This window comes from Acinonyx jubatus, chromosome B4, assembly GCF_027475565.1.
Source record: "Acinonyx jubatus isolate Ajub_Pintada_27869175 chromosome B4, VMU_Ajub_asm_v1.0, whole genome shotgun sequence".
NCBI classification, from domain to species: domain Eukaryota; kingdom Metazoa; phylum Chordata; class Mammalia; order Carnivora; family Felidae; genus Acinonyx; species Acinonyx jubatus.
Window position 1 is genome coordinate 90,529,975 of NC_069387.1, and position 24,875 is coordinate 90,554,849.

At 37.2% G+C, this 24,875-nt stretch overlaps 1 protein-coding gene across 2 annotated transcripts in view; it reads left to right on the top strand.

Annotated features, from left to right (window-relative positions):
- The first annotated feature begins 616 nt into the window (after window positions 1-616).
- CAND1 (cullin associated and neddylation dissociated 1) overlaps window positions 617-24,875 on the top strand; it is a 42,289-nt gene continuing 18,030 nt past the window's right edge. Inside the window, exons 1-4 of one of the 2 annotated variants that reach the window (XM_015062449.3) lie at window positions 617-1,120; window positions 12,147-12,290; window positions 22,062-22,216; window positions 23,990-24,113. In XM_015062449.3, the coding sequence (XP_014917935.1) occupies window positions 1,053-1,120; window positions 12,147-12,290; window positions 22,062-22,216; window positions 23,990-24,113 (491 nt within the window). In that variant the 5' untranslated portion in view covers window positions 617-1,052. Of the gene's footprint in view, window positions 1,121-12,146; window positions 12,291-22,061; window positions 22,217-23,989; window positions 24,114-24,875 lie in introns of those variants that run through there. The other variant, XM_015062451.3, reaches the window with a different exon arrangement.

Below are 24,875 nucleotides of genomic sequence, written 5' to 3' on the forward strand. Positions count from 1 at the left end.
CCGCAGACACCCCACAACAGCAAAAAGACCTGCAAGAGGAAATCCGAACCCGCGGCAGAAACCAAGGGCGCGGGGAGCTAAACGTTTTATCCACCACAACTGCCTCGCTAGACTACAAATCCCGGCATCCACTCCTCTCACGGAAGCCAATGAGGAAGCTACAAGTTCCTTCAGCCAATCACATCCTGACTCAGTGTAACAACCCCGACTGCATTCTGGGATTTGTGGTTTTCACGTGGCAACACTATTCCCCCGTGGTGGAGGCGAAGTAGGCCACGCGTCCGATTCGAAATGAAAGCTCCTTTTAATAATTCTTATGTTGGTTGCCACGCTGCACCTTAATTATCAGTACTCTATGGCCTTATACTCCTTAAGAATCGTAAACCTTCCCCAGTACTGTCGTACAGGAAAAAAAAAAAAAATCAAGTTATTCTCCGATTACAGCATGCTCTTCCCCCTCACCCCCCCGTCCTTTAACCGTCGCTTTCAAGTCTCGCGAGAACAGCCCCTTTTGGTCGTTGTCATGCTTTCTGAAAGGCGGGTCACGCGAAGACTGACGGAGTCTTCAGCCAACAGGATTGCCTTTTAACTAGCGTCTCTACAGCGTGCGTGGGGAGACCTTCGTGAACCCTGACCTCAGCTCTCCGTGGCGTCCCGCGTTCGCCGCCCCCGCCCCTGGAGCGAAGGAGGCGGGTTTTGGCCTCTTGCCCTAGGGAGCGAGTGCGGAGAGAGTGGGAGCGAGACGGATCCGAGTAGAGGCGTCTAGCTCCCCGGAGAGGCCCTGCTGTATTCCTCGCTGCCCATGAGCTCGTTCTCCTGCGAGCAGCGCCGTCGTTAGGCCGGCCCCGAAGCCTCTGCTTTCTCCGGGACAGGCCCGCTCCTCGCCGAGGAGGAGGCAGCCTGTCGAGGCGCCTCCCTAGTCCGCGTCGGCGTCGCTCTGCGACCCTGGAAGCGGGAGCCGCCGCAAGCGAGAGGAGGAGCCCCAGCTACAGCGGCGCCGGCAGCGGGCAGCAGCACCAGCAACGCCAGCGGGCGGGATCGAGGCCGTCAACATGGCGAGCGCCTCGTACCACATTTCCAATTTGCTGGAAAAAATGACATCCAGCGACAAGGACTTCAGGTGAGGCCGAAATCCGACCCTGCGCCCACCTTGGGGTGCCCCATCCGCGGCCCTGGCCCTCACACAGGCCTTGCCCCACCCCTTTGGCCTTGGCGGGTCCCTCTGCCTTCCCGAGGTCTCCGGCCCACCACCCCGCTCCCGCAGGCTCCTGTGCGCTCCCACCTTCCAGCCCCCTCCCCCCATTCTTTACTCTAGGCGGTTGCCCGCCGCTGGTCTGAGGCCCCTTCTGCGTCCCCAGACGCCGCCACTGCATTCCCTGCCCCCACCCCCAATCCCGAGACATGATTCTCGCGTCCCAGGTGGCATGAAGGGGCAAAATCACCCGCCGTTGTGGGGAAGGGAGTTGCTCTAGGCTTGGGGACCGGGAGGCCGGGCCTACCGGTCCGCCCGCCTCAGGCACTAGGCCGCCCTGCTCGCTGGGGCTCTGGCTGCTGCCCACTCCGGGCCCCAGGTGCCGCCTCTTTTCCCGCAGCTGGGAGTGGGCCTAGGTGCATTCAGCATCATTGATGTGCTTGTTTTGGGGTGGCTGTTCCTGGATTGGGTTATAAACTTTTTCTTTGGACCATTCCTTTCGGGAAGGTGGGAAGAAGGGGGTGGGGTGGAGGGGAGCCAGGCTGGGGAAACTTGACTCGCAGGGTTTTCCCGCCAGCGTCTCTTGTCATTTTTCCTTGTCAGGTAAAAACTAAGCAGGAATTGGGGATTCCAGTCTCGTTTGCTTATATCCAGAATTACTGCCAGAAAGGTGAATTCCTGAACCTTAAACAGAAGAGTAAAATGAGCAAATGGATCTTACTGATAGAAGTTTTCAAATACGAGGGTGGTGAATATGAAGCCTCATTCATTAGCAGTTCTGTTCCAGAAGACTTGTACAACCGTTTCCAAACCTTGTAGCATGCATATTGAAGAAATATTATATTTTAACGGGTTATCTTGGTTTCTCTCTCTCTCTCTCTTTTATTTTTATTTTTTGCATTACAGTAATTGTTGGATTTCTTCCTTCCTACCTCCTATCCTTACTTATCACAGAATAAATAAGCTCCTGGTCTAAAAACAAGCTTTATATTTCTTTGATACCTGTTTTGTTCTCTAAGGCTCGTTGATTGTGTTTTGTGTGCATTTTAAAGAAAAGAACAGATAGTCTTCTATTAAAATCGTGGCTGAAATCAAAGTCTTAAGGCTATAAGTTATAAGTCTACACAAGTTTTATGTAGATATGAACAGTACCCTTTAACACCTGAAAGCCCATCCAGACCTTACCTGCCAGGAAGAAATTTCCCCATTTGTGAAAAGAGAACCATGAAAAATGTAATGATCACGTTCCTAATTAAATTGATGTGCTGGCGTATTCAGATGGACAGTGAAATCCAGTTCTGGTTCTGTGACTTCAAAGCCAGAAATGATTTTTTAAAGTTTTGCTACCTAAGGAGTTAAGTGTTGCATTTGAAACTTTTTAAACCTGGTTTGCTAATACCGAAGATTTTAGTGTTGTGACTTTTTGGAAGAGACGTGTTTGTTTTGGGTAGTGTAGATCAAAATCAAGATTATTGGAGAAAATAAAAGGTTTTTTTTTGCTTTTTTTAGAGTTAGAATTCTGTTTACTTCCCTTTGGACCTTTGCTTGCTCCCAGTGCAAGACACTGAAATTGAAATACATATTTGGGTGATACGTACACACACACATTTAAGTGTGTGTGTGTGTGTGTGTGTATTCATACTTCCGGCCGTGTAGAGTGTGTGGTGAGATTTGCCCCCTTCCCATTTCTGTCAGTTTGGCTCATTCTGTAAAAGTACTCAATATCATTCTGATTGTATGCAATTTCATACTAGAGGTAGGTAGCACTTTCCTATAATGGCACTGTTTTGGTCAGCCAGTGAGACTTGTGTATGGGTAATATGTTTGGTATAAACAAATCAAGTCATGTGAATGTTGCATATGTGATTTTTGACTGAAGATACTTAAATTTCTTATAAAGATAATACATGCTTTCATGTTTTCTTTTTTAAATAAACTATATGAAAGAAATATTGCTCTGATGTTAAGTTATAGTCAGTGTTGAACTTGATAAGGATTATCTGCCAGTTTCAGCCAGAGTAAATCAAAACACTGCTTGGTGGATTATTTTTCTAAAAGTGTAATATTGATATATTTCTAATAGTTGGTGAACATTATAGAAAGATAAGTGTGGAAACCGTGACTTGAGCAATTTGACATTAAGATTTTTAAAAAAAATTTTTTAATGTTTATTTTCGAGAGAGAAAGCGAGACACACACACACAGAATGTGAGTGGGGGAGGGGTAGAGAGAGAGGGAGACACCGAATCTGAGGCAGGCTCCAGGCTCTGAGCTGTCATCACAGAGCCCGACGTGGAGCTCAAACTCACAGAGTGTGAGATCATGACCTGAGCTGAAGTCGGACGCTCAACCGACTGAGCCACCCAGGTGCCCCTTGACATTAAGATTATTAACTCTGTTCTAAAGACATGTCTTATGTTCAAGCCATCTAGTTAACAGACAAGTCTTTGGAACTAAAGCACTGTGTATATTAAATTACAGATATTTAACAGATTGATTAAAATAGTGAGCACTTGAAGTCAAGTATTTTGAACATTTTTCTGTATAATTGCAGTACAGACATTTGAATGTATGTGTTCTATTTTAAAATTATGCCTTTTAACTTCTCACTTGAAATTTATTTTGGTATAAATATCATACTTTGTTGCTACATGTTTTAAAATATCTACCAACAGAAAGATCTTGAGGACAAAGTTAAAAGTCTGGAATATCAAACATGTGCAAGGGCACTTAGCACTACTTGTGCCAAGGGCAGAAGTAAACAATGCTATATCTAAAAAGAAAAAAAAGATTATTATTCTCATGGTGGAATCCATAGAGAATATGACCTGCTGGTCACAAAATATGGGTTCTAGTCATGGGTTCTAAGGAGTCTTTTCTGTGAACCATCTGTGAAATCTTGGGCAGGCTACTTTATTTAGGATTAAATTTTCACTTTGTACATGAGTGATTACAAAAGGTCCCTAATAGGCCTGAAATTTTAGGTCTCTGGATAACTACATAGTCCGTTCATGTAAAGAAATGGGTATAGGCTTCAAAATTTTCAGATGTCAGCATTTTTAAAGAATCATTTTGTAAGATTTAAATCATGGGTTCAATTGGGGGGGGGTCTGATGTCCTTTTCTTTCGTGTTTTAGTATTCTGTATTCTTTGAAGGTGGTATCTTTTTTTTTTAATGTTTGTTTTTGAGAGAGAGAGAGCGAGCGCACGAGCACGAGCTTGAGAGGGGAGGGGCCAGAGAGAGAGGGAGACACAGAATCCGAAGCAGGCTCCAGGCTCTGAGCTGTCAGCACAGAGCTCCATGTCGGGCTCGAACTCACAAACTGGGAGATCATGATCTGAGCCGAAGTTGGACGCTTAACCAACTGAGCCACCCAGGCGTCCCTGAAGGTGGTATGTTAAGGTTTAGTGCCAGTAGTTAGGTAATTCTGTAGATAACAAAATGAAAACTTTAGTGTTCACGAATCATGTGAATGCTCCACTTATGAATGTTGAAAATTCAGTGAGTTGAGGTAACTAAAGTTTTGCTTTTATTTTCATATGCTTCACCACTAACTGAATTATGGTATTACGAGGAATCAAGAGCTAAAGAAAATTTACCATTATTTTATTTTTTTCTACATAATAGTTAACATTAATGCTTACTGTCGACTTTGTACACTTGATCCTAATTATCTTTATTATGATACTAGTAAAGTGAATACTAACAGTCTCTCTTCCAGTTGAGGAATCTTAGATGTGGTGATATTAATTAAGTACTTGCGCAAGGTGGGTTAGACATTAGATCTGGGATTTCCAGACACCCCCAGAGCATGAACTCTTAGCTACCATGTTATGTTACTTCTCCAGAATTTTGACTAGGGCACATTTAAGACTAAGAACTTAAATTTCAGTTCCTTCTCAGGCTTATGGAATATTTTGTGCTAGAAGATGCTTTTAGTAATTCCCTGAGAAGGACTACAAAATGTTTAAGATCTAGTGCTTGCCCTCAGTAATACTCCATGCTTGTGGAATGGTTAAGACATTTTTATAAAAAGGTGAAGAACCCAGGGCAGTACGCAGTTATTAGGCTTAAGTGGCAGAGAAGATGAAAGCAAGGAGGTTGATGTTCATAGAGTGATCTGAGCTAGGCCTTGAAATTGTAGGTAGAGAAAATGAGTATAAGTATGAAAGCACACTGTACAAAACTCCATTGGGGGAGAGGGAGTAGGTAATTTTGACTGGAGCTGGGGGTCAGTATTGTGTAGGGAACTGATTGAGGGTGGGGACCTTGTTTCACTGAACTGAATCCTGTACTGTTTTGGCCTTGCGGGTTCTTAATAGGTGCTTGTTTTAGTTGAATTGGATTTTAATTCCAGAGTTGAGAGAAAAGCATGTAAGGATTTTGGGAAATGTCTTCCAGAAACCACTGTAAAATCTCCCAATCTTTTTTTTTTTTTAATATCATTTGATACAATTTAAAATAATTTTTTAGTGCATTGCAGAATTTCCTAGCTTGATAATGGTTTATGTTACCAAATTTATTTATTTATGTGTTGTTTTGGACATTAGAAGGTATTTTCTCTTGGAAACTTTAAAATGCTAATTAATAAAAACCTCAGGTCTGGTATGGAATCATAGCCTTTCAGAGCTGGAAGGGACTGTAGAGGTCTTACAGCTGAAAGTACTACATGGGCATTTACAATAATGTAACAATAAATACTAGCTAAGTTCTCTGGACAACTTGTACATGTAGAAAAGTAAGTTTAATCAGAAGAAGTAGATTTGTAGAGGTTAAGAAGGTGATGTCTGGGCACTTTTTACGTACTTTGCTGGTTGATGGCAGTAAGCTACTGGATTTCACTTACGTGATTTTTCTTGATAAAGGTGTACTGCTAACGCTGATTATCAGCAATGATTAAGGCTCACCACTGAAAAATAGAAGAAAGACCTCATTGAGGAAACTGGGAAGAAGAAAGAGTACTAAAAATTAGTCTTATTTACATGAACAATACTAAGACTGTCCTAAATTCATGTTCTAAGGGAATAAATAAGAAAAAATGAGATAGTGGTAAGTTCTTTGAAAGATAATTGGTTCGCTACATGATGCACTTGGCCGGTATTATTTAGCTTTCTTTTGGTAACAAGGGTAAAATTGTGTTGGCCGGTATTATTTAGCTTTCTTTTGGTAACAAGGGTAAAATTGTGTTTGTACATGAGGGGAGGGTTGTGAGAGCTGCTCATTGTGCAATACAAGGGGTCTATTTCTACCGCTGTTTCTACATCTCTACCTTGGATTTACTAGAGATGAATAACTCACCTCAAGGAACTTTCAGTTCAGTAGAATAAGCCAGGTGTTCCTAACTGTTTGCAGAGCCTGGCACGGTTCCTAATGATGGTACCCCCCAACTGCTTATTGAATAATGAATGAAATGGCACTGCCTGTAGGTTACATCCACCTAGGACTCCTGTAGAAGCCTGGAAGTTAACGTTCTAACTTCCCTGTCTCCCGTCTTAAGCCATTTTTATTCTTATTTTGTCCTGTTAGATTACCATCGACCAGATGGCCCAATTTGGAAAACCTTGATGTCACCCTTCTACCTTTCTCTGTCTCATTTAGTTCCCTGATGAGTATTTCTCAAATTAGTCTTCCTGTCTCAGGCCTCTTTTTAATCCAGTCTGTTGGTAACTCTTCCATTGGAGTTTTCTTTCCAAATGTCACAGCTGATCATTGCCTACCCCACTAATTCCCGTTGACTGCAAGACAAACTCTAAACTCCTTAGCTGTTGCCCACCTAAGATCACTGATGCACTTTTCCCCAAATTTCTAACAAGCTCTATGTAACTAATTCAGTGGATATTTTCTTTGTTTATCTACCTGATAGACAAGGACTGTTTACCACTTGTTACTCCTTGAAATTCTCTTGTAGAGTCATCCCTGACACAGGTTGGGTTTATTACCATTACAGTGAGGGAGAACACACACTATGCGAAGTCTCAGTAAAAAGATGTTGGGTCCTATTCATTTGGGTAATTTTGGGAAGGGTCTGAGGAAGTGGAGTTTCACATTAGATTGGATTGTTGGAAAGTGGGGCAATTCCATCATTGGACATCCTAATACACGGAGGGCAAGACTAAAGCAGAGGCAAAACTAATTGAAGAAGAAGCAGCAATGAGTTAGAAAGGGGATGTTCCATATTTTGTGGTAAGTGAACTTGTCTGAGATGGATGTTCTATGAGGTTGTTTATGTACAGGAAAACAATATGTTTTAGCTATAAGCATCAGATTGGTTTGAAATAACATTGAGATAGAGGTATAAGCCTCAGATCAGTTCCTGAAGTGCAGAGCTACAGTTTTTTTCCTTCTCAGTCCTCACTTTTGGCTGCAGGGCATTGATTTATGGTGTGCACACCTTCACTCTTGCCGAGATTTTGTTGATTAGGATTCTGAGGAATGGACATTCAGTGTAGTCTGTAGTTGAGCCAGGTTTCTTAATCCTTTCTCCTGTTGTAAGATGAGTGGTTGAACCATCAAACGTGGCAGTGGCTGTTAAATCACAGTAAGACTCCTGAAGGGGTACATACCTGACTGTAACACCCAAGTCCTGTGGTTTTCCTCCTCCTCCTTTGTCCATTTTCTAACTCATCCCTTACCATCCCCATATCTAATCATTTCAAAGACTTACTTTAACCTTTTAAATCTCAAATGATTGGTTCTTATTATTCTCAGTAGTTAGTACTATAAAGTTACTAGAATGTTGAATTAGTGATTCTAAGCCTTCTAGAAGTACAGTGGTAGGTTCCTGTGAGCCTCTAGTCACAACATTTTCATAGTTGGTTAGCTCATAACCTTGTTTTGTGTATTCCTGTTTAAAGACACCTTATTTAAACTACGTTGTTGATTCATTCACACATGCTCATGACCAGCAGCACTAACTTCATGCTTGAAAGAAGCTTATCTAATATATGTATTTTTTTCTGGAAGATACATCACAGCCTTCTTGTAGTTTGGTAACACTAGACAGTACTTCACTATGCTTGGGGTTCATTTTAAACAGCAAAATTACTAACAGAAAGCACAAACATGCAAAAGATGTGGCAATACATAGAGAAGAGGATACTCTACAGTGTGTGAGCTGAAACAAGAATGCATTTACTCTGCTAATAATGAGGATCGATTGTCCAATTTTCTTCCTCCATTGATTGTCATAACCCTGATTCTGGCTACCATCATTTCTCACTTAGACTGCTGCACGAACTCTCCTAACTGTTCTCCATTCAATTTGGCTGAAGGAAGCTTGGTTCTCTCCAAACTCTTACCATAGTGTATGTAGCTGGAGTAATGTTTCTGAAATGCACATTTAATCATTTCCATAGTCTCCCCATCTCTACCTCAGATGCCTTTCAGTAGCTTCCCATTGCTTTTAAAATAAAGACTAAAATCCTAATAAGACCCCCAAATCTCTTTAACCTCCTGGTCCTTGCTTACTTGGCCATCTCCCTGCTCCCTGCCCAAAAAAAAAAAAAATTCCTGCTCATGCTTCAGGTCTCACTCTTCCCTGGTGCACAACCCCCAATGCAGTCTACATCAGGTTGTTTTGTTATACCATTGAGTTCTCTTTGTGCCATATTCCTTTCCTTCCCTTCTTAGCATTTATCTCTGTTCATAATTACATATATAATTAACCCATATATGTAGTTTTTTTTAATTAAAATGTCTCTATTTGTGTTGTAAGCTTCAAGACTGCAGAACTGTGTGCTTTTACCATCTCTTGTTTATACAGAGCCTAGCATAGTACTTGATACATAATAGGTTCTCACTACATAGTCAATGAGTATATAAATATAAGACCTTTCTTATCCTGACCTCAACCTACATTTCCGTCTTCTTCTTGTTAGATTTCTTTCTATTTGTGTCCCAGCCATTCTTAACTGCTTCTTGGCCCTTCACTCTGAAGCATTACATCCCTTAGCATTGCTGTTGGTGCTACCAACCCCACCCCACACTAACACAGACAAAAAGGAAAATTTTAAATCCCAAACCAGCTTTCCCCATGCAGATTAACACTCAAAGGTGTTAATCCTTTGAGATCCAAACCAATAGTCTGTTCTTTGGTGGGATGATTGTCAAATGTCCTTGAGTATTTTTCAAAATCTGTAAGATTGGGATTTGTACATTTACCTGTCTGCCATATTAGATGAAAAGGTTAAGAGGAAGGGACTGAGTCTATTTTATCATCTTCGTTCTTAGTACCTAAAATAGTAAATGCTTAAGAGACATTTTACAAATTGTCTTTTGAATCTGCCATGGACAGATTTTAAGCTCGTCAAACAACTTTCTTATAAGATGATTTATAGTGCAAATTTTTATATCAAATTAACAGAAGGAAGAAATTCTTAGAACCTTCTGGTTTTGGGATCACCATAAAAAGTAACTTTTGGTATAACTTAATACTATTTCAATCTGTTTTTTCTCATTTGTAAAAATACCTGTTGCTAATTTTACTGGTGCTTATTTCAACTTTAAAAAAAATGTTTAACCATTAATCATAGGTTTAAATTAAAAAATACTTCTATTGAAGTATAGTTGACATACAGTGTTATATTTCAGGTGTATGACATAACGATTTGACAGTTTTAATTTTGTACATTACACAGTCGTCACCATAAGTATAGTCACTATCTGTCATCATACTAAATTATTACAATATTGACTATATTCCCTATGCTTTACTTTTTATCCCTGCCATTTAGTTCATAACTAGAGTTTGTGCCTCTGAATCCCCTTTAATGCCCTCTAGGTCCATATATGCTGTTGAAAATGACAAGATTTGATTCTTTTTTATGGCTGAGTAATATTCCATCATTCTTTATCAATGAGTGGACAGTTAGGTTGCTTCCGTATCTTGGCTATTATAAATAATGGTGCAATGAAGATAGGGGTGCATATATCTTTTTTTTTAAATTTGTTTAATGTTCATTTATTTTTGAGAGAGACAGAGAGAGAGAGGGAGACACAGAATCTGAAGCAGGCTCCAGGCTCTGAGCTGTCAGCACAGAGCCAACACAGGGCTCGAATTCACAGAGTCTGAGATCATGACCTGAGCTGAAGTCAAACGCTCAGCCAACTGAGCTACCCAGGTGCTCCGTGTATATATCTTTTTGAATTAGTGCTTTTGTTTTTGGGGGGCAGATACCCATTAGTGGAATTGCTGCGTCCTATGGTATTTCTATTTTCAATTTTTTGAGGAACCTCCATACTGTTTTTCCTAGTGACTGTACCAGTTTGCATCTTAACCATCAGGGCATGAGGGTTCCCTTTTTTCCACATCCTTGCCAATACTTGTTTTTTCTTGTATTTTTAATATTGGCCAATCTGACTGGTGTGAGGTGATACCTTATGGTTTTGGATTAATCATAGGTTTTTGAAAATGAGTAGACTCCTCTGAGGTCAGGAGCCAAGGTTTATTTACTTTTTGTCCTTTGCTCATAGTCCAGCCTTTGTAGCATAATAGGCAGTGAATAAATAAGTGGTAAATAAAGGAAAGAACCTGTGTACCAGTAGACTCCCTTCAGAACCATAAAACAACTTTTTGCCTTTAGATTATTTGCTTTTTTACCTAAGTTGAAGATTGCCATATTCTCTTCAACCAGATAATAAGCGTTTCAGGGGTCTTTAGAGCGCCTAACTACTAACTACTGACGTTTTATTTCATGGATTTTATGTAAGTTGAATGGCTAAGATGTTAAATGGCTTAAGGTGTGTAAAGTGCCTGCATTAGTATGCTGCTCATTTCGGTTTTTTATTTTCTAGAATATCGTGTGGTTTTAATTTCATTTGTCATCATATAAAATGGAGAGGAGCTTCCAATTAGAACTGTGTTCATTTAAAAAATGCATGCTTACTTTACCTTGTATAATGCCAATTTGAACACAGGCTTTTCTTTATAAGCTGTTTGATAAAACTTGGTAAGAATTGTGCTTGCATTATAGTTTAAAACTTTGTCAAATCAGCATTAAGTGAATGAACATACTAACTCCTTAAATTCCTAAATAAGTTGTTTTGCTAGTCCTTATCCCATAGTTTATTGCCTATATTGCCAGACTATCTGTGTAGTTATTTATCGTTTCAGCTCCAATAGTTGTGTTTTTTAATTGATCTAAACATGGATTTGACATTTCTGAACGTAACATAAAATAACTACACTTTTCCTCAAACTGGATCTGGTTCAAATACAGGAGAAAAGCATTAAGTAATTGTTATTTAAGTAAGGTTATTTCAATAAGTAGAGAAGAACCAAGAACTATGGGAAAAATTCATTTGGCCCTTAAACAGATTTGAGAGGCTTTATTTCAATGTGATTATATATTACTACGAGAAATTACTTTTAAGACCGTTGTTTGGTGAGGTGTATGAGGAAAAAATCTGAACATCTGTTTACCTTATTTTTGTCTCCTGTTAACCCTTTACTTTAAAGCTGAGATTAGACAGTTGATCAATCTGGGTTTTTTGTCAGACTATTCAGTATTAAACTTGTCTGTGGAAGTGGTTTTTGAGGGGTCTGGATGTCAGATGGAATGATGTTCTAGAATCACCTCTTTATCATTTTGAAAATACACCTGATACCTTGTGATGGGAGTTGGGGTAGAGGTGAGAATTTGGATTTTGGAAGTTTCCCAGTAATTTTGTAATGTGTGACCCACCCCCCGTGCCCCAACACACACAATAGTAAACAAGAAGGTATTCTTAATGTTTGTAGTTAAAGGCTTCCTAGATAAAATTCAAACTGCATGCAAAGAAAAAATAAAGGCACCTTTCTCCTCCTGGAAGCAATGATGCTATTAATTAGAATGAAAGAGCATTCACTGTAGGTCCTGTCAGTAACTTAAAACAGGACTAACCTGGAGGAGAATCTTTTTTTTTAAATTAATGCTTAAAAATGTTTAATTACCAATCAATTTAATTTTTTGATAGGTTTATGGCTACAAATGATTTGATGACAGAACTGCAGAAAGATTCCATCAAGTTGGATGATGATAGTGAAAGGAAAGTAGTGAAAATGATTTTGAAGTTACTGGAAGATAAAAACGGAGAGGTACAGAATTTAGCTGTCAAATGGTAAGTGTTTTTTACTTGCTTCCCACCTCCACCACCCCATTAAAAAATTTAGTGTAATAGTTGGTAAATTATCTTAGTCTTGTGCTGTGTCTTTCTGTAGTTTTCTTTAGGGTTTGCAGGTGAGTCGTGGGTGTTTAATGTTTGTAAGTGGTACATACACACTTCTTAAAGTTTCTATATTGACTAGATGTGGCTTTTTTATGGTATTTATTATTTAAAAAAATTTTTAATGTTCATTTATTTTTGAGAGAGAGACACACAAAGTGTGAGTGGAGGAGGGGCAGAGAGAGAGAGGGAGACACAGAATCTGAGGCAGGCTCCAGGCTCTGAGCTGTGTCAGCACAGAGCCCAACGTGGAGGGAGCCTCGACTCTTATACCTAGAGATCATGAAGTTGGACACTTAACCGACCGAGCCACCCAGATGCCCCTATTTATTTATTTTTAAAGTTTTGAGAGAGGGAGGGAGGGAGGGGAGGGGGAGAGAGAGTGGGAGAGAGAGAATTCTAAGCAGGCTCTGCACTGTTGGCATGGAGCCCAATGTGGGGCTCAAACTCATGAACCCTGAGATCATGACCTAAGCTGAAGTTGGATGCTAAACCGGCTGAGCCACCCAAGTGCACCTATGGTATTTTAATTTGCGTGAAATATATATATGAAACTTCAGAAAGAGCGGTTCTTTCACTTGTTTGACTTGATTTTTTTTTTAGCTGGGTTACAAGGCCTCCCTGCCTCTATTCATCTCTGTATGAAAATTTAAGAACCAATGATCAAGGGAAGTAAAAAATAAGAAGACTTCGTAAACAATAGCAGCAGTTAAAGCCATAGTTAGTCCAAATTAACAGTGATGACACAGCAGTTACAAAGAATTGTTCCTAAAAATTGTGGGAATTCCAATTGTCTTTGTGTACAGTGCAGTAGGAGCATCTAATTGGGCATGATATTGACAGTTTGCCTCTTACTTTTAGTAATCAGGTACAGAATTTGAGTTCTCAGTAAATTCCATTAACAAATAGTTTAATTTATGCATATCAAATACTAGAAAACCTTAACAATTTACATAGTAAGTTATTAGAAAGTATAACGTTTAGTTTCATATGACAGATTAGGGAATTTTGTCATTTTGTATGCCCTATGATAATTAGGCATCAGTTTAAATAAAGCATTGTCTCATGATTACTTTTTTATTGCATTTTATTTATAAAGGTTTTAAGTTTGTTTTAGGCTTAGCTTTTACATACTTGCTGTAAAAAACAGGCAAAAATGTGAGAAATCATTGGTCATCATAGAATTTCTAGACCTGCGGTACAATTTTCTTTAACTTGGGACATTTGCAAGTTTAAAATAAAATGTGTCTTCAGAAGATAAGATGCAGAATAATGCAAATGAGTATAATTTACTTTAATCATGATTTTTTATCTTTTATTATTTTTGCCTGTGCTTAATAAAATTAAGTTCTGTTCAAAATATATGCTGAGCATTTACCAGCTTTTGAAAGTAGTGTTTGTCCCAGGTTGAGAGTTGAGAGGTACATAGCTCTTACTTGGATGTATCATTAGGAACCTGAGCTTTTGATGTTTTGAAGACCTTTTATACTTAAAATTAACAGGTTGGGGGAAGAAATGACATATGTTCAGGAAAAAAGAAAGGAATTAAGATGTAAACAAAAGTAATACAGTAGGAGATAAAACCCAAGAGTGATTCTTGGAGGAGGGAAAATCACAGTAGATAAATTACTAAGTAGCCTTATTGAGAAATTGGGAAAATTGTTAAAGAACCTATCACCCAAAAGAAACTCAGGCCCAGAAATCTTTCACACAAGTCTTTGAAAGCTCAAAGAACAGATAACTCCAGTACAGAGAGTTCTAGGACTATTTCAGAACATAAAGTTTGAAAACTTCCCTGTCTTTTATTTAAACCCAACTACTGATAACAAATCCTGACTGAAGATAATACTAAAAAAGAAAAGTACAAACCATTTAAATGTTAAAAGTATAATCCAACAATATAGCAAGTGTAATAGACCACGATCAAGTGAGATCAATCCCAGGAATATGAGGACAATTCAGTATTATGTGCTTGATCAGTATATCTCATCATGTTAACAGATAAGAGGAAGAAAAAACAGTTGTCAATGCACTGGTAAGATTCAGCATTGACAATTAAAAAATAACAACACAAAACACAACACTTAGGTCAACAACAACAACACAAAACAGAACACTTAGTTAGGTTACTTAGTGTAATTAGAGGAGTGAAACACCTTCCAAAGACCAATATCCTACTTAATATGTCATTGGAGTGAAGAACAGGTCAGGTCAGGGATGCTTTATCTGACTAGGGAAAATTCGCTACCTGTTTCAAGGGAAACATTTAATAACATGGAGTTGACGAGACCTTTTTTAGCATTACAAGTACACAAACATATACATTCATACCTCAGCCCAAAAGCCAATAAATTACCAGATACCTTTACACTAAAATCAGCTACAAAGCAAAGATGGTCTCTATCTCCACTAGATTCTCTTTGAAGGTATTAGTCACTGTAGGACAAGTGGGTAATAAAACTGGACACGTAAGAATTGGAAGAGGTTCATGGGAACGTGGGAATAATCAAGTCAGTCAAAAAAATTTAACGCAAATAGGAAGAATTCAGTGAAGTAGTACGATGTGAAAGTAATGAACAAAAATCTGTAGCTTTCATATAAGCAAGCAGTAACCAGTTGGAATATCTCATGAAATCAAATGTTCATTTATTACAGCAACAGAAAGACAAAATGCCTAGGAATGAAATGTAACAAGAAATGTGAAGTGGTGACCTTGAGTAAGGGTATTGTATGGTGTATGTAAGGTTATAGTTTTATCTTTTTCAAAACTTAAGGAAAACTTTAAAATATTTTTGACCGCTAACAAAAATGTACTTGGAATAAATGGAAAGACATTCCATGCCTTTGGATAGGATAACTCAACAAAGTTGTTGGTTCTCTCCAAGCTTAGTGCTAACTTACTTGTAAAAATCAGTTATTTCCACAAGCTAGACAAGTTGATTCTAAAGTATATTTTAATAAGTATTTTTAAATTTTCTTTTAATGTTTATTTATTTTTGAGAGAGTGAGCACGAGATGGGGAGGGGCAGAGAGAGGGAGATGATGAATCTGAAGCAGGATCCAGGCTCTGAGCTGGCAGCATAGAGCCCGATGTGGAGCTTGAACTCATGAACTCTGTGAGATGATGACCTGAGCCGAAGTTGGATGCTTAACCAACTGAGCCACCTAGGCGCCCCATTTTAAAGTATATTTTGATGGGAGAGGGAAGGAGGCAGGTGTTTGCCAAGAAAAGTCTGAAAAAGTATATCAATTGCTGAAGTTGGAGAGGTATTGCTCAGCCCTACTAGATATGAAGAGACTATTATGTTTCTCTAATCACAGTAGTGAGGCATTAATGGACAAATGGAGTAAAATAGAATAGAAACTACGTGATGGGAAGTTGAACTTTTTTTTTTTTAAAGACTGGTTAACCATTTGAAAAAGATAAAATTGTATCCTTATCTCACATACAACATTCCTACTTAAGGTCACCATTGTTTTGTTTACCTTAAAGTAGTTTTGCCTGTTTTAGAACTTCATATAAATGGAGTTATACAGTATGTCCTCTTTTGTGTCAGCTGTTCTCACTCACCATATCTGTGAGATTCATCCATGTTGAGTGTATTAGTATTTCTTGACTTTTTATTACTGATTAGTAGTCCATTGATATCTATTTATGTATTTGGTTTCTTTCTTGGGTTTGGCTATTTTGAATAGAGATAAAATGAACATTCTTGTATGAGTCCTCTTTAGGATATAGGTCTTTCCTTATGGATAAATACCTAAGAATGAAATTGCTGTTGTCCATTTAGATTTTTAAGAAACTGCCCAGTTGTTTCCCAAAGTATTTTATCATTTTACACGAATGTCCCAGTTGTCTCCACATTCTCCTCAGCGTTTGGTTTTGTCACTTTTTAATTTTAGCCATTCCAATAAGTGTATAGGTGTAGTTTTTTTGTTTTTGTTTTTGTATAGGTGTAGTTTTAATTACATGTCCATGATGACAGTGCTGTTTTGTGTTTGTTAGACTTTTTTTTTTTTTTGCTGGACTTTTCCCAGTTGAGGCGGGAAAATATATGCAATTCATATTATAAGCATATATTTTATATTTTCTCCCAACTTGATAAGCTTAAGTTTTTAATTTTAGTTTTAAATTCAGTTTTGTTTGATTTAATTTATAAATTAATTTTAACTTTCATGGTAATTGTTTTCCCTATCATAAGAAACCTTAGTTTTACCTTTTGTTGCAACAATTTTCTCGTTTTTTTCTAAAAGCCTAGGAGTTTCAGCTTTTACTTTTAGTCCTGTGATCTGTCTTGAATTTTTTGTGAAGTAAGAATTGAGGTTTTTTTTTAATTTAATTTTTTTAATGTTTATTTAGAGAGAGAGCACGTGTGCAAGTGGGGGAGGGAGAGAGGGATACGCAGAATTGAAGCAGGCTCCAGGCTCCGAGTTGTCAGCACAGAGCCTGATGTGGGGCTAGAACGCAGGAAATGCAGTATCATGACCTGAGCCAAAGTCGGATGCTTAAGCAACTGAGCTACCCCAAGTTCATTTTTTTCACATAAATTTCCAGTTGCTGAAGCAACATTTCTTGAAACACCTTCTTTTCTCTATTGAATTGCATTGATATCTTTGTCAAAAATCATTGACTATTAAAATGTGGGTTTATTCCGAGGCTCTGTTGTGTCTCTGTGTATTCTTTTGCCAGTACAAAACTGTTACATTAGTGTAGTGTATTAGTCAGCCTTGCCACTATTGACTTTTTGGGCAGATAATTCTTTGTTGTGAAGAGCTATCCTGTGCCTCCTGTGTATTGTAGGATGTTTAGTAGCATCGTGGCCATTAGCCACTATTTGCTAGTACCATTCATTCCTTCTTCCCCCGGGAGTGACAAGCAAAAATGTCTCCAGACATTGGTAGCTGTCTGTTGGAGGGTAAAAATTGCCCTTTGTGCAAAAATGCTGGTATAGATCTGTAGAAGCCTGATGTAAGGTAGTGTAAGTTCTGTAGCTTCATTCTTCCTTTCCCAAGAGAACTTTGATTTTTACTTGTTGGTTTTTGTTTTTGTTGTTTTGAATTTCCATGTAAATTTTAGAATCAGTTTGTCAATTTCTCTTCTTCAAATAAGTTTGCTCAAATTTTGATGGGGATTGTGTTGAAGCGATATAGATTTCTGAAGAGAATCAACATCTTAACAATACTGAGTGTTTTCACAGGGAACCATAGTATCTCATACTTTCCTGGTTAATAGTAGTTTTTGTTAATTCCTTGGGATTTTCTACCTAAACAGGGGTCATCAGTGTCATCGGTGAATATCTTTCAGTTCTGATTTTGATAATTTGTGTTTTCTCTTTTTTTCCCTCAATTCATCTAATTAGGGATTTACCAACTTTACTTACTAAAGAACCAAGTTTTGTTAATTTTCTCTATTGTTTGTTGCCTATTTCATAGATTGCTTCTCTTTTACTATTTTCTTTTCATCTTCTTCCTTTCACATTTTTAAGCATTTAAAGACATATATGTGCCTCTAATTACTTCTTGAGCTACATTCTACAAATTCTGGTGGAAATCTATTTTTTAAGATTTTAATTTTATTTTTAATTTTTTTTAATGTTTATTTATTTATTTTTGAGAGCGAGAGACAGAGCACGAGCAGGGGAGGAGCAGAGAGAGAGGGAGACACAGAATCCGAAACAGGCTCCAAGCTGTCAGCCCAGAGCCCGACGTGGGGCTCGAACTCAAAAACCATGAGATCATGACCTGAGCTGAAGCCGGACGGACGCTCAACCGACTGAGCCACCCAGGCACCCCAAGATTTTATTTTTAAATAATCTCCATATCCAATGTGGAGCTTAAACTCACAGCCCTGAGAACAAGCGTTGCATGCTCTACTGAGCCAGCCAGTGCCCCTAGTCTGAAACATTTTTAATTCAGCGTGATTTTTCTTTGATCCATGGGTTATTAGAAGCGACTGTCAAATGTTTGGAGGTTATCTAGATGTTTATTTTTACTGGTATCTAATTTAATTCCATTTTGGTCAGAGAACCATACTCTTTAAAATTTCAGGATGTTTGTTTTGTCTTCTTGGGTTTCTTTTATGGTTCAGCGTGTGGTACGCCTTGGTGAATGTCCCATCTATACTTGGAAGAAAGTATATTCTGCACTAGTTGGGTATAATTTGTTTTAGAAAGGTCAGGGTAGTTGATAAGGTTCAGATTTATATCCTTTGTGATTTTTTTGTTGTTGTTGGTATTAAATACCGAGGAGTGTTTAAGATTTCCAACTATGATAGTTTATCTTTGATAATCAGTTTTTGCTCCCATGTATTTTAAAGCTATATGACTTAAGTGCATATACATTTATAATTATGTCTTCTTGATGTTTGACCTTTATGGGCATAGAATGTTTCTCTTTAAATATACCTTATTGTGAAATATATTTTCTCTTATGTTATATGGAAAAGCCACCCTAGCTTTTTTTCAAAGCTTTTTAAAAAATGTATTTACTTTAGAGAGAGAATAAAAACAGGTAGGTAGGGGAGGGGCAGAGAGAGGGAGGTGCCGAGGATCTGAAGCAGGGTCCGCACTGAGAGTAGTAAGCCGGATGTGGGGCTCAAACTCAGAAACCATGAGATCATGACCTAAGCCGAAGTTGGACACTCAACTGACTGAGCCACCCAGGCGCCCCCACCCCAGCTTTTTTAAGATTAGTGTTTGCATAATGTATCTTTTTTTTATTTTTCAGTTTAATCTGAATCTGTGTTTTTATCTTTAAATGATGTGTCTTGTAGACAGCAGATAGTTAATTCTTGCTTTTTTTTCTGATTGTTTCATGTTTTTTGCCCTTTAATAGGAGTGCCTATGTAGTCCATTGACATTTATTGTAAATATTTGATTTGTTTGGATTTAGGTGTGTGTCATTCTTCTTATTTTGTATTTTGTTGTTGTTCTGGGTTCTTTTTTTTTTTTTTTTCCCCTGCCTTCTTTTGGGTTAATCAAATATATTTTTAAAAAATGTTTATTTACTTTTGAGACAGAGACAGAGACAAAGAAAGAACAGGAGTGGGGGAGCAGAGAGAGGGAGACAGAATCCCAAGCAGGCTATGCACTGTCAGCTCAAAGCCTGACTGGGCGATCTCAGGACTGCAAGATCATGACCTGAACTGATAGGAAGGGTTGACACTCAACTGACTGAGCCACCCAGGGGCCCCTGGATTAATCAAATATTTTATAGCAACAGTTCTTAAAGTTTGATTCAGGGGACCTCGGAACATCCCATGACCCTGGAAGTGTCAAAATTATCATGTGAATAATTCTGAGGTGTTATTTTCCCCTTGGCTCTCCATTTTCTTTTAAGTGCATGGTTTAATTTTCCAGAGGCCACATGACATGTGATATCACAACAGACTGAATGCAAAATCAGATAATGAGATCCATTTTTTTAAGCGCAAACATATAAAACAGTGCTATTATTCTCACCTTTTTTGAGAGTATAGTTTATTTTCATTACTTGTAATTTTTAATATGGTATAAACATCGACAGATACAGTGCACATAAAGAAAAGCTCTTTGGGATCTTGATTGGTTTTCAAAGTGTCAAAACCACAAAGTTGAGAATTGTCACTCTAGGGGTTATAAATTGCATCTTAAATTTATGGCAATCTATTAAAAGTTAATATTGTACTAGTTGATATAAATTGTATAAAAAGCTTGAAACATTTTTCATTTACTTTCTTCCTTGTATTTGTGCTTTTTTTAAAAATATATGTATGTGTGTCTATAATACAATATTATAGTTTGAAGAAAAACTATATAGTCTTTTTAAATTTTAAATTTATTTACTTGTTTTTTAGTACTCTATACCCAGTGGGAGGGCTTGAGATCAAGAGTTGCATGCCCTACCACTGAGCCAGCCAGGTGCCCCATATAGTCTTCTAAATATAGCCTTTTATTTTTACGCACATTTACATTTCTGATGATCTTTGTAAATCTGAGTAACTATCTGGTTTAATTTTTCTTCAGCCTAAAGAACTTTTCTTTGGCAATTCTTGTAGTATAGGTTTGGTGGTGATAAATTTTCAGCTTGTGATAATAAATTATCTTTACAGTTTAAAGAATAATTTCATTGGATTTGGAGTTCTAGGTAGATCTTTCTCTGGTTTTAGTTACATCATTATCTGGCATTCAAGTTGTTGTTTTCAAAAATACAGTTTTAGAGAGTTGACAGACATTATTGCAGAAGGGTTAGTCCAACAAAACTATTTTGCTATTGTCAGAAGCTAAACTCTTTAAATTCCTTTTTGGAATCCCTTTTATTTTCACTCTCAATGTTTTCATTGTTTCACCTGGGTCTCTACATATATGCCATGTCTCTTTTGTCATTGCCATCATTTTGGATTGGACTGTTGTTGGAGAAATCCAATCTTCCTGATTTTTTTTCGTCCTTCTCCTGATTCTCCAAATTGCACTGCCTTTGACTTCTCTAGTCAAGTAGTTGACAGCTAATTGAGCATCTGTATATGATCTGATATTTATCAAATTAAACTATTTTTATCATGTCACGTGTGCTTGACAAAGTGCATTGGCTCCCAATTTTACCACATCACATTTAAATTTGCTGGCCTGACTTTAAAGGTTTCCATAATGTCTCAGGGGCCTACCTTTCCTGTTTTCTTTTATGTGTATTTTGTATCAAACAGTTCTTTTCACCCCTCATTTCTTTCAGTATGCATTCCACTCATTCTGTTCTCTGATCTTTCCATTTGAAATGCTCTTCTTTTTTTTAACAATATTCCATCAAAGTCCAGTACCTAAAAATCTGTCCCTAAGTTTCAGTCTCCTGTCCTGTAAATGCTAATAACATTGAATTTAAAAGTTTTTTTTTTTATTTTTTTTTAAGAAATTGTGCAGAGTAGTGAATGCCTTCATTTCTCAAGTAGTTGTGTGAATTCCTTACCTTATCAACCAGTGGTAAATGTATGGAGATAGGAGCCATACTTTTCTTATTCAGTATAGTCTTTAATACAATGGCTCTTCAGTGAAAATTCATGCACCAAACAACTACTATCTTAAATTCTATGGGAAGCATGCAAAGGAAGAACTTTTCTTCATCCTCAAACAGTTGACCTGCATGCAAACCTATAATAATAGTGTAAGATACTAATATGGAAGGAATATACAAGGTTCTTTGGGAAGACAGAGTAGTACTAACTTTTTGCAGCAGATTATTTAGTGCTTTAAAAATTTAAACAAGAAAATAAGAGGGATGTAAATTTTTTTGGTTCACAAGATAGAGTTGGTGATGATAGGAGGAAGGAAGGGTTAAAATTGGCAAAGTGAAATATTGGATGGCATTGCTATTTCATTTAAACCGTAGAATCCCTGTTAGGAGCAGACTCCTAATTAGCCTTTTTATTACTAAAAAAATGTGTTGTGTATTTGAAGGGTTGGGGGGGTGGTAAGCATCTTGTTTCATGATACCATGGTAGAAATCAGTGGGGAGATGTGGGAAACCCATCAATCAAATTTGTTTTAAACCCTTATTCATATACTATCTGTGATTCAGGCATAGTGTATTTGCTTTGTGCCGGTAGTTGCTAGGCAGAAGAAATTCTTTTACTTGTCTATTTTTCTGTTTTTGTATTTAATGTAAATTAAAAACTTTATTTTCTATTTTATATTACAGTCTTGGCCCCTTAGTGAGTAAAGTGAAAGAATACCAAGTAGAGACAATTGTAGATACCCTCTGCACTAACATGCTTTCTGATAAAGAACAACTTCGAGATATTTCAAGTATTGGCCTTAAAACAGTAATTGGAGAACTTCCTCCAGCTTCCAGTGGTAAGCAAGAGCACCATTTTCTTCCTAGTTCCTTTTTACTTGGAGGTATTTGCCCTCCACCTTTTTTTCTCCTGGTCAGGGAGGGAGAGCAGTGCCTGTCAAAAGGTCTTTGTAAAGATCCCATTGAACAATCAAGGGAAAAAAAAGCCTGAAGTCCTATTTTTGCTTAAAAATAAATTCAATTTTCAGTTTTAAATGAATATCTTTTGATTGAAGTATCTTGTAGGAATACCAAGATTTTATATTGTTGTTTGTACCATAACTACAGAATAGAGTTAATGCCAACCTATGCAATGAGGGAAAAGATAACCAAAATTTTGAGTTATTTCTGATTAGTTCTCTATTTTCAGTATTAATTTTGCTTTGTATCAAAATTTATGATGTGTAATACTTAACACCATTAAAACAGCTGTGAAATAGTTGAGTTTACTAGTATCTTTAAGGCTGAATCTACAGCTACCTTGGTAATTTAAAACTACAATTAATGAATTTGTCTATTAATTAGATTTTGGTCTCTGGCACAAATATTTAGGTAATGCAGATTTTAGAATTGGTTTTGACTACTAAGCTATCAGCTAAAATCAGCAGGCTAAGGTTTTTGATGGTCTGATTCACAGATGGGGTGAAATTATTACCTCCCTATTTCGTGGAAAGATGGAGACTGGTGGTAATGTAGTCTAAGTGTGTAGGTTTTACTCCTTTACTTAACAAGTATTGATTAATCATTTGCTCTACTAGCTACCATGCTAGATGATTCACGTGTATTATTTCAGTTAGTCTAAAGATCAGCCATATGGGAGGTCTTAATATTTCCAGTTTATTGTTGAGGGAACTGAAAGAAAGACGAGGTTAATTCACCCAAAGTTTTGATTACCTGTTTGGGTAAAGATTCAAATCCTCCATTATCTTTTAATCCAAAGCTGATGCTTTTTCTACTGTATCTTACCAGTTTGTCCTTACTCTTATTAATTATTTCAATAAAATATCTCTTATATTATTACATTAATTATGTCAATAAAATATCTCTTGTATTAGTTAACACTGATAATCATCCTTAGTTCTTTTCTCTCATTGAAACATGTTTTAGTTGGTTTCTGGTTCTAACAAGAATTCTAACCATTTAGATTATTTCTTGTTCCTTTTTTTCTTCCACTTGCCAGTAACAATACGAATCTACTTCAGAATAGTAATAACCTTGATTTATGAGTTCTTTGGAACAGCATTTCTACTTCATAATGAAGTTTTGGGATCTTTGGATTGGAGTATGAAGGATCTTATTTTAGGTTACAGCTCTCTCTCTCTTTTTTTTTAAGAGACCATGTTAGGTATTGGAGATTAGAATATATTTGGTTTTTAGTTCACAGAAATTTTAAAATATCTAGGTTACTAGTAATAAGAGTATTCAAGTAGAAGAATAATCATTTCTGCTTTCCAGTCTAGAGGTGCAAACACTATAGCCATCACTGGCTCCACAGGCGAGTCATTTCTGTATATAGAAGTAGTTGTCCAGGAGAGTCTGTTGAATTGGGTTTTTTTTGCCTATGTCGTGTACTCCTTCTGCAGTTATTATCTCTTATTGTTTATGTCTAATAAATTATTTTATTGGAAAACAATCTGTTTTGAAATACATATTTTTCTGACATGAATCTCTTGAGTCAGTCTTGATTATTATCAAGTTTTGAGTTGTTGAATATCTGGTAACCACCATAAATACAAGGTGGAATCAACATACTTACTTGCCTTGAAATTATAATTGGTTTATTATTTATGCAGGCTCTGCATTAGCTGCTAATGTATGTAAAAAGATTACTGGACGTCTTACCAGTGCAATAGCAAAGCAGGAAGATGTCTCTGTTCAGCTAGAAGCTTTGGATATTATGGCTGATATGTTGAGCAGGTAAACATGCCTGTGATTTATATTACTTGTAATACAAAAACTGTGCATTTATTAAAACGCCTTTTGATAAAAATAAAATTTGGCCTAAAATTGTTCATGTTTGTTTATTTTTAATATTGTTATTTTTTAATTGTTCATATTTAAATTGTGGCTGTTTTATAGATATGTGGTTAGAGGTAAGAGGAGAAATAAGCTAATTATTTATCATGTAATCCTGCACAGCAAGCATTTTTTGTAGTTTTGAAAAGTAATAAAATTTGTCATTTGAATGTTTCATCACAGTTTTTATATTTAGTTTTTTACTCTTATATTTTGAATATAATGATCTATTTAGATAAGAGTTGTGTGGGTAGAAGTAACAAATTTTCCAGTTAAAATAATGCTGGTATACATTTTAGCACCCATGATTATACTGCATGTTTTGAGAGGAGGGAGCTTGACTTTGTACATTTGTTCCGTGTTTGCTTTCATCTGGAGGTCAAACTTGGGAAGATAGGAAGATCTAAGCAACTCTTAGGGGGAATATACCTTAAAAGACCTGTCAATTTCATTTTGTCCCTAATTCTCCAAATCATTATGTCTTCATTGTATATTGTTTTTGCCTAATCCACTGCAACTTGAAAATAATCAAATGCCTTCGTCTGGTACATACTTATAGTGAAAGGTAAGAGCAGTCATCCTGGCACACACAAGAGCTTATATGGTACTATAGGAGATAAGGACAAAAATGACTACAATGTAAGATTGAATGAGACTAAATAC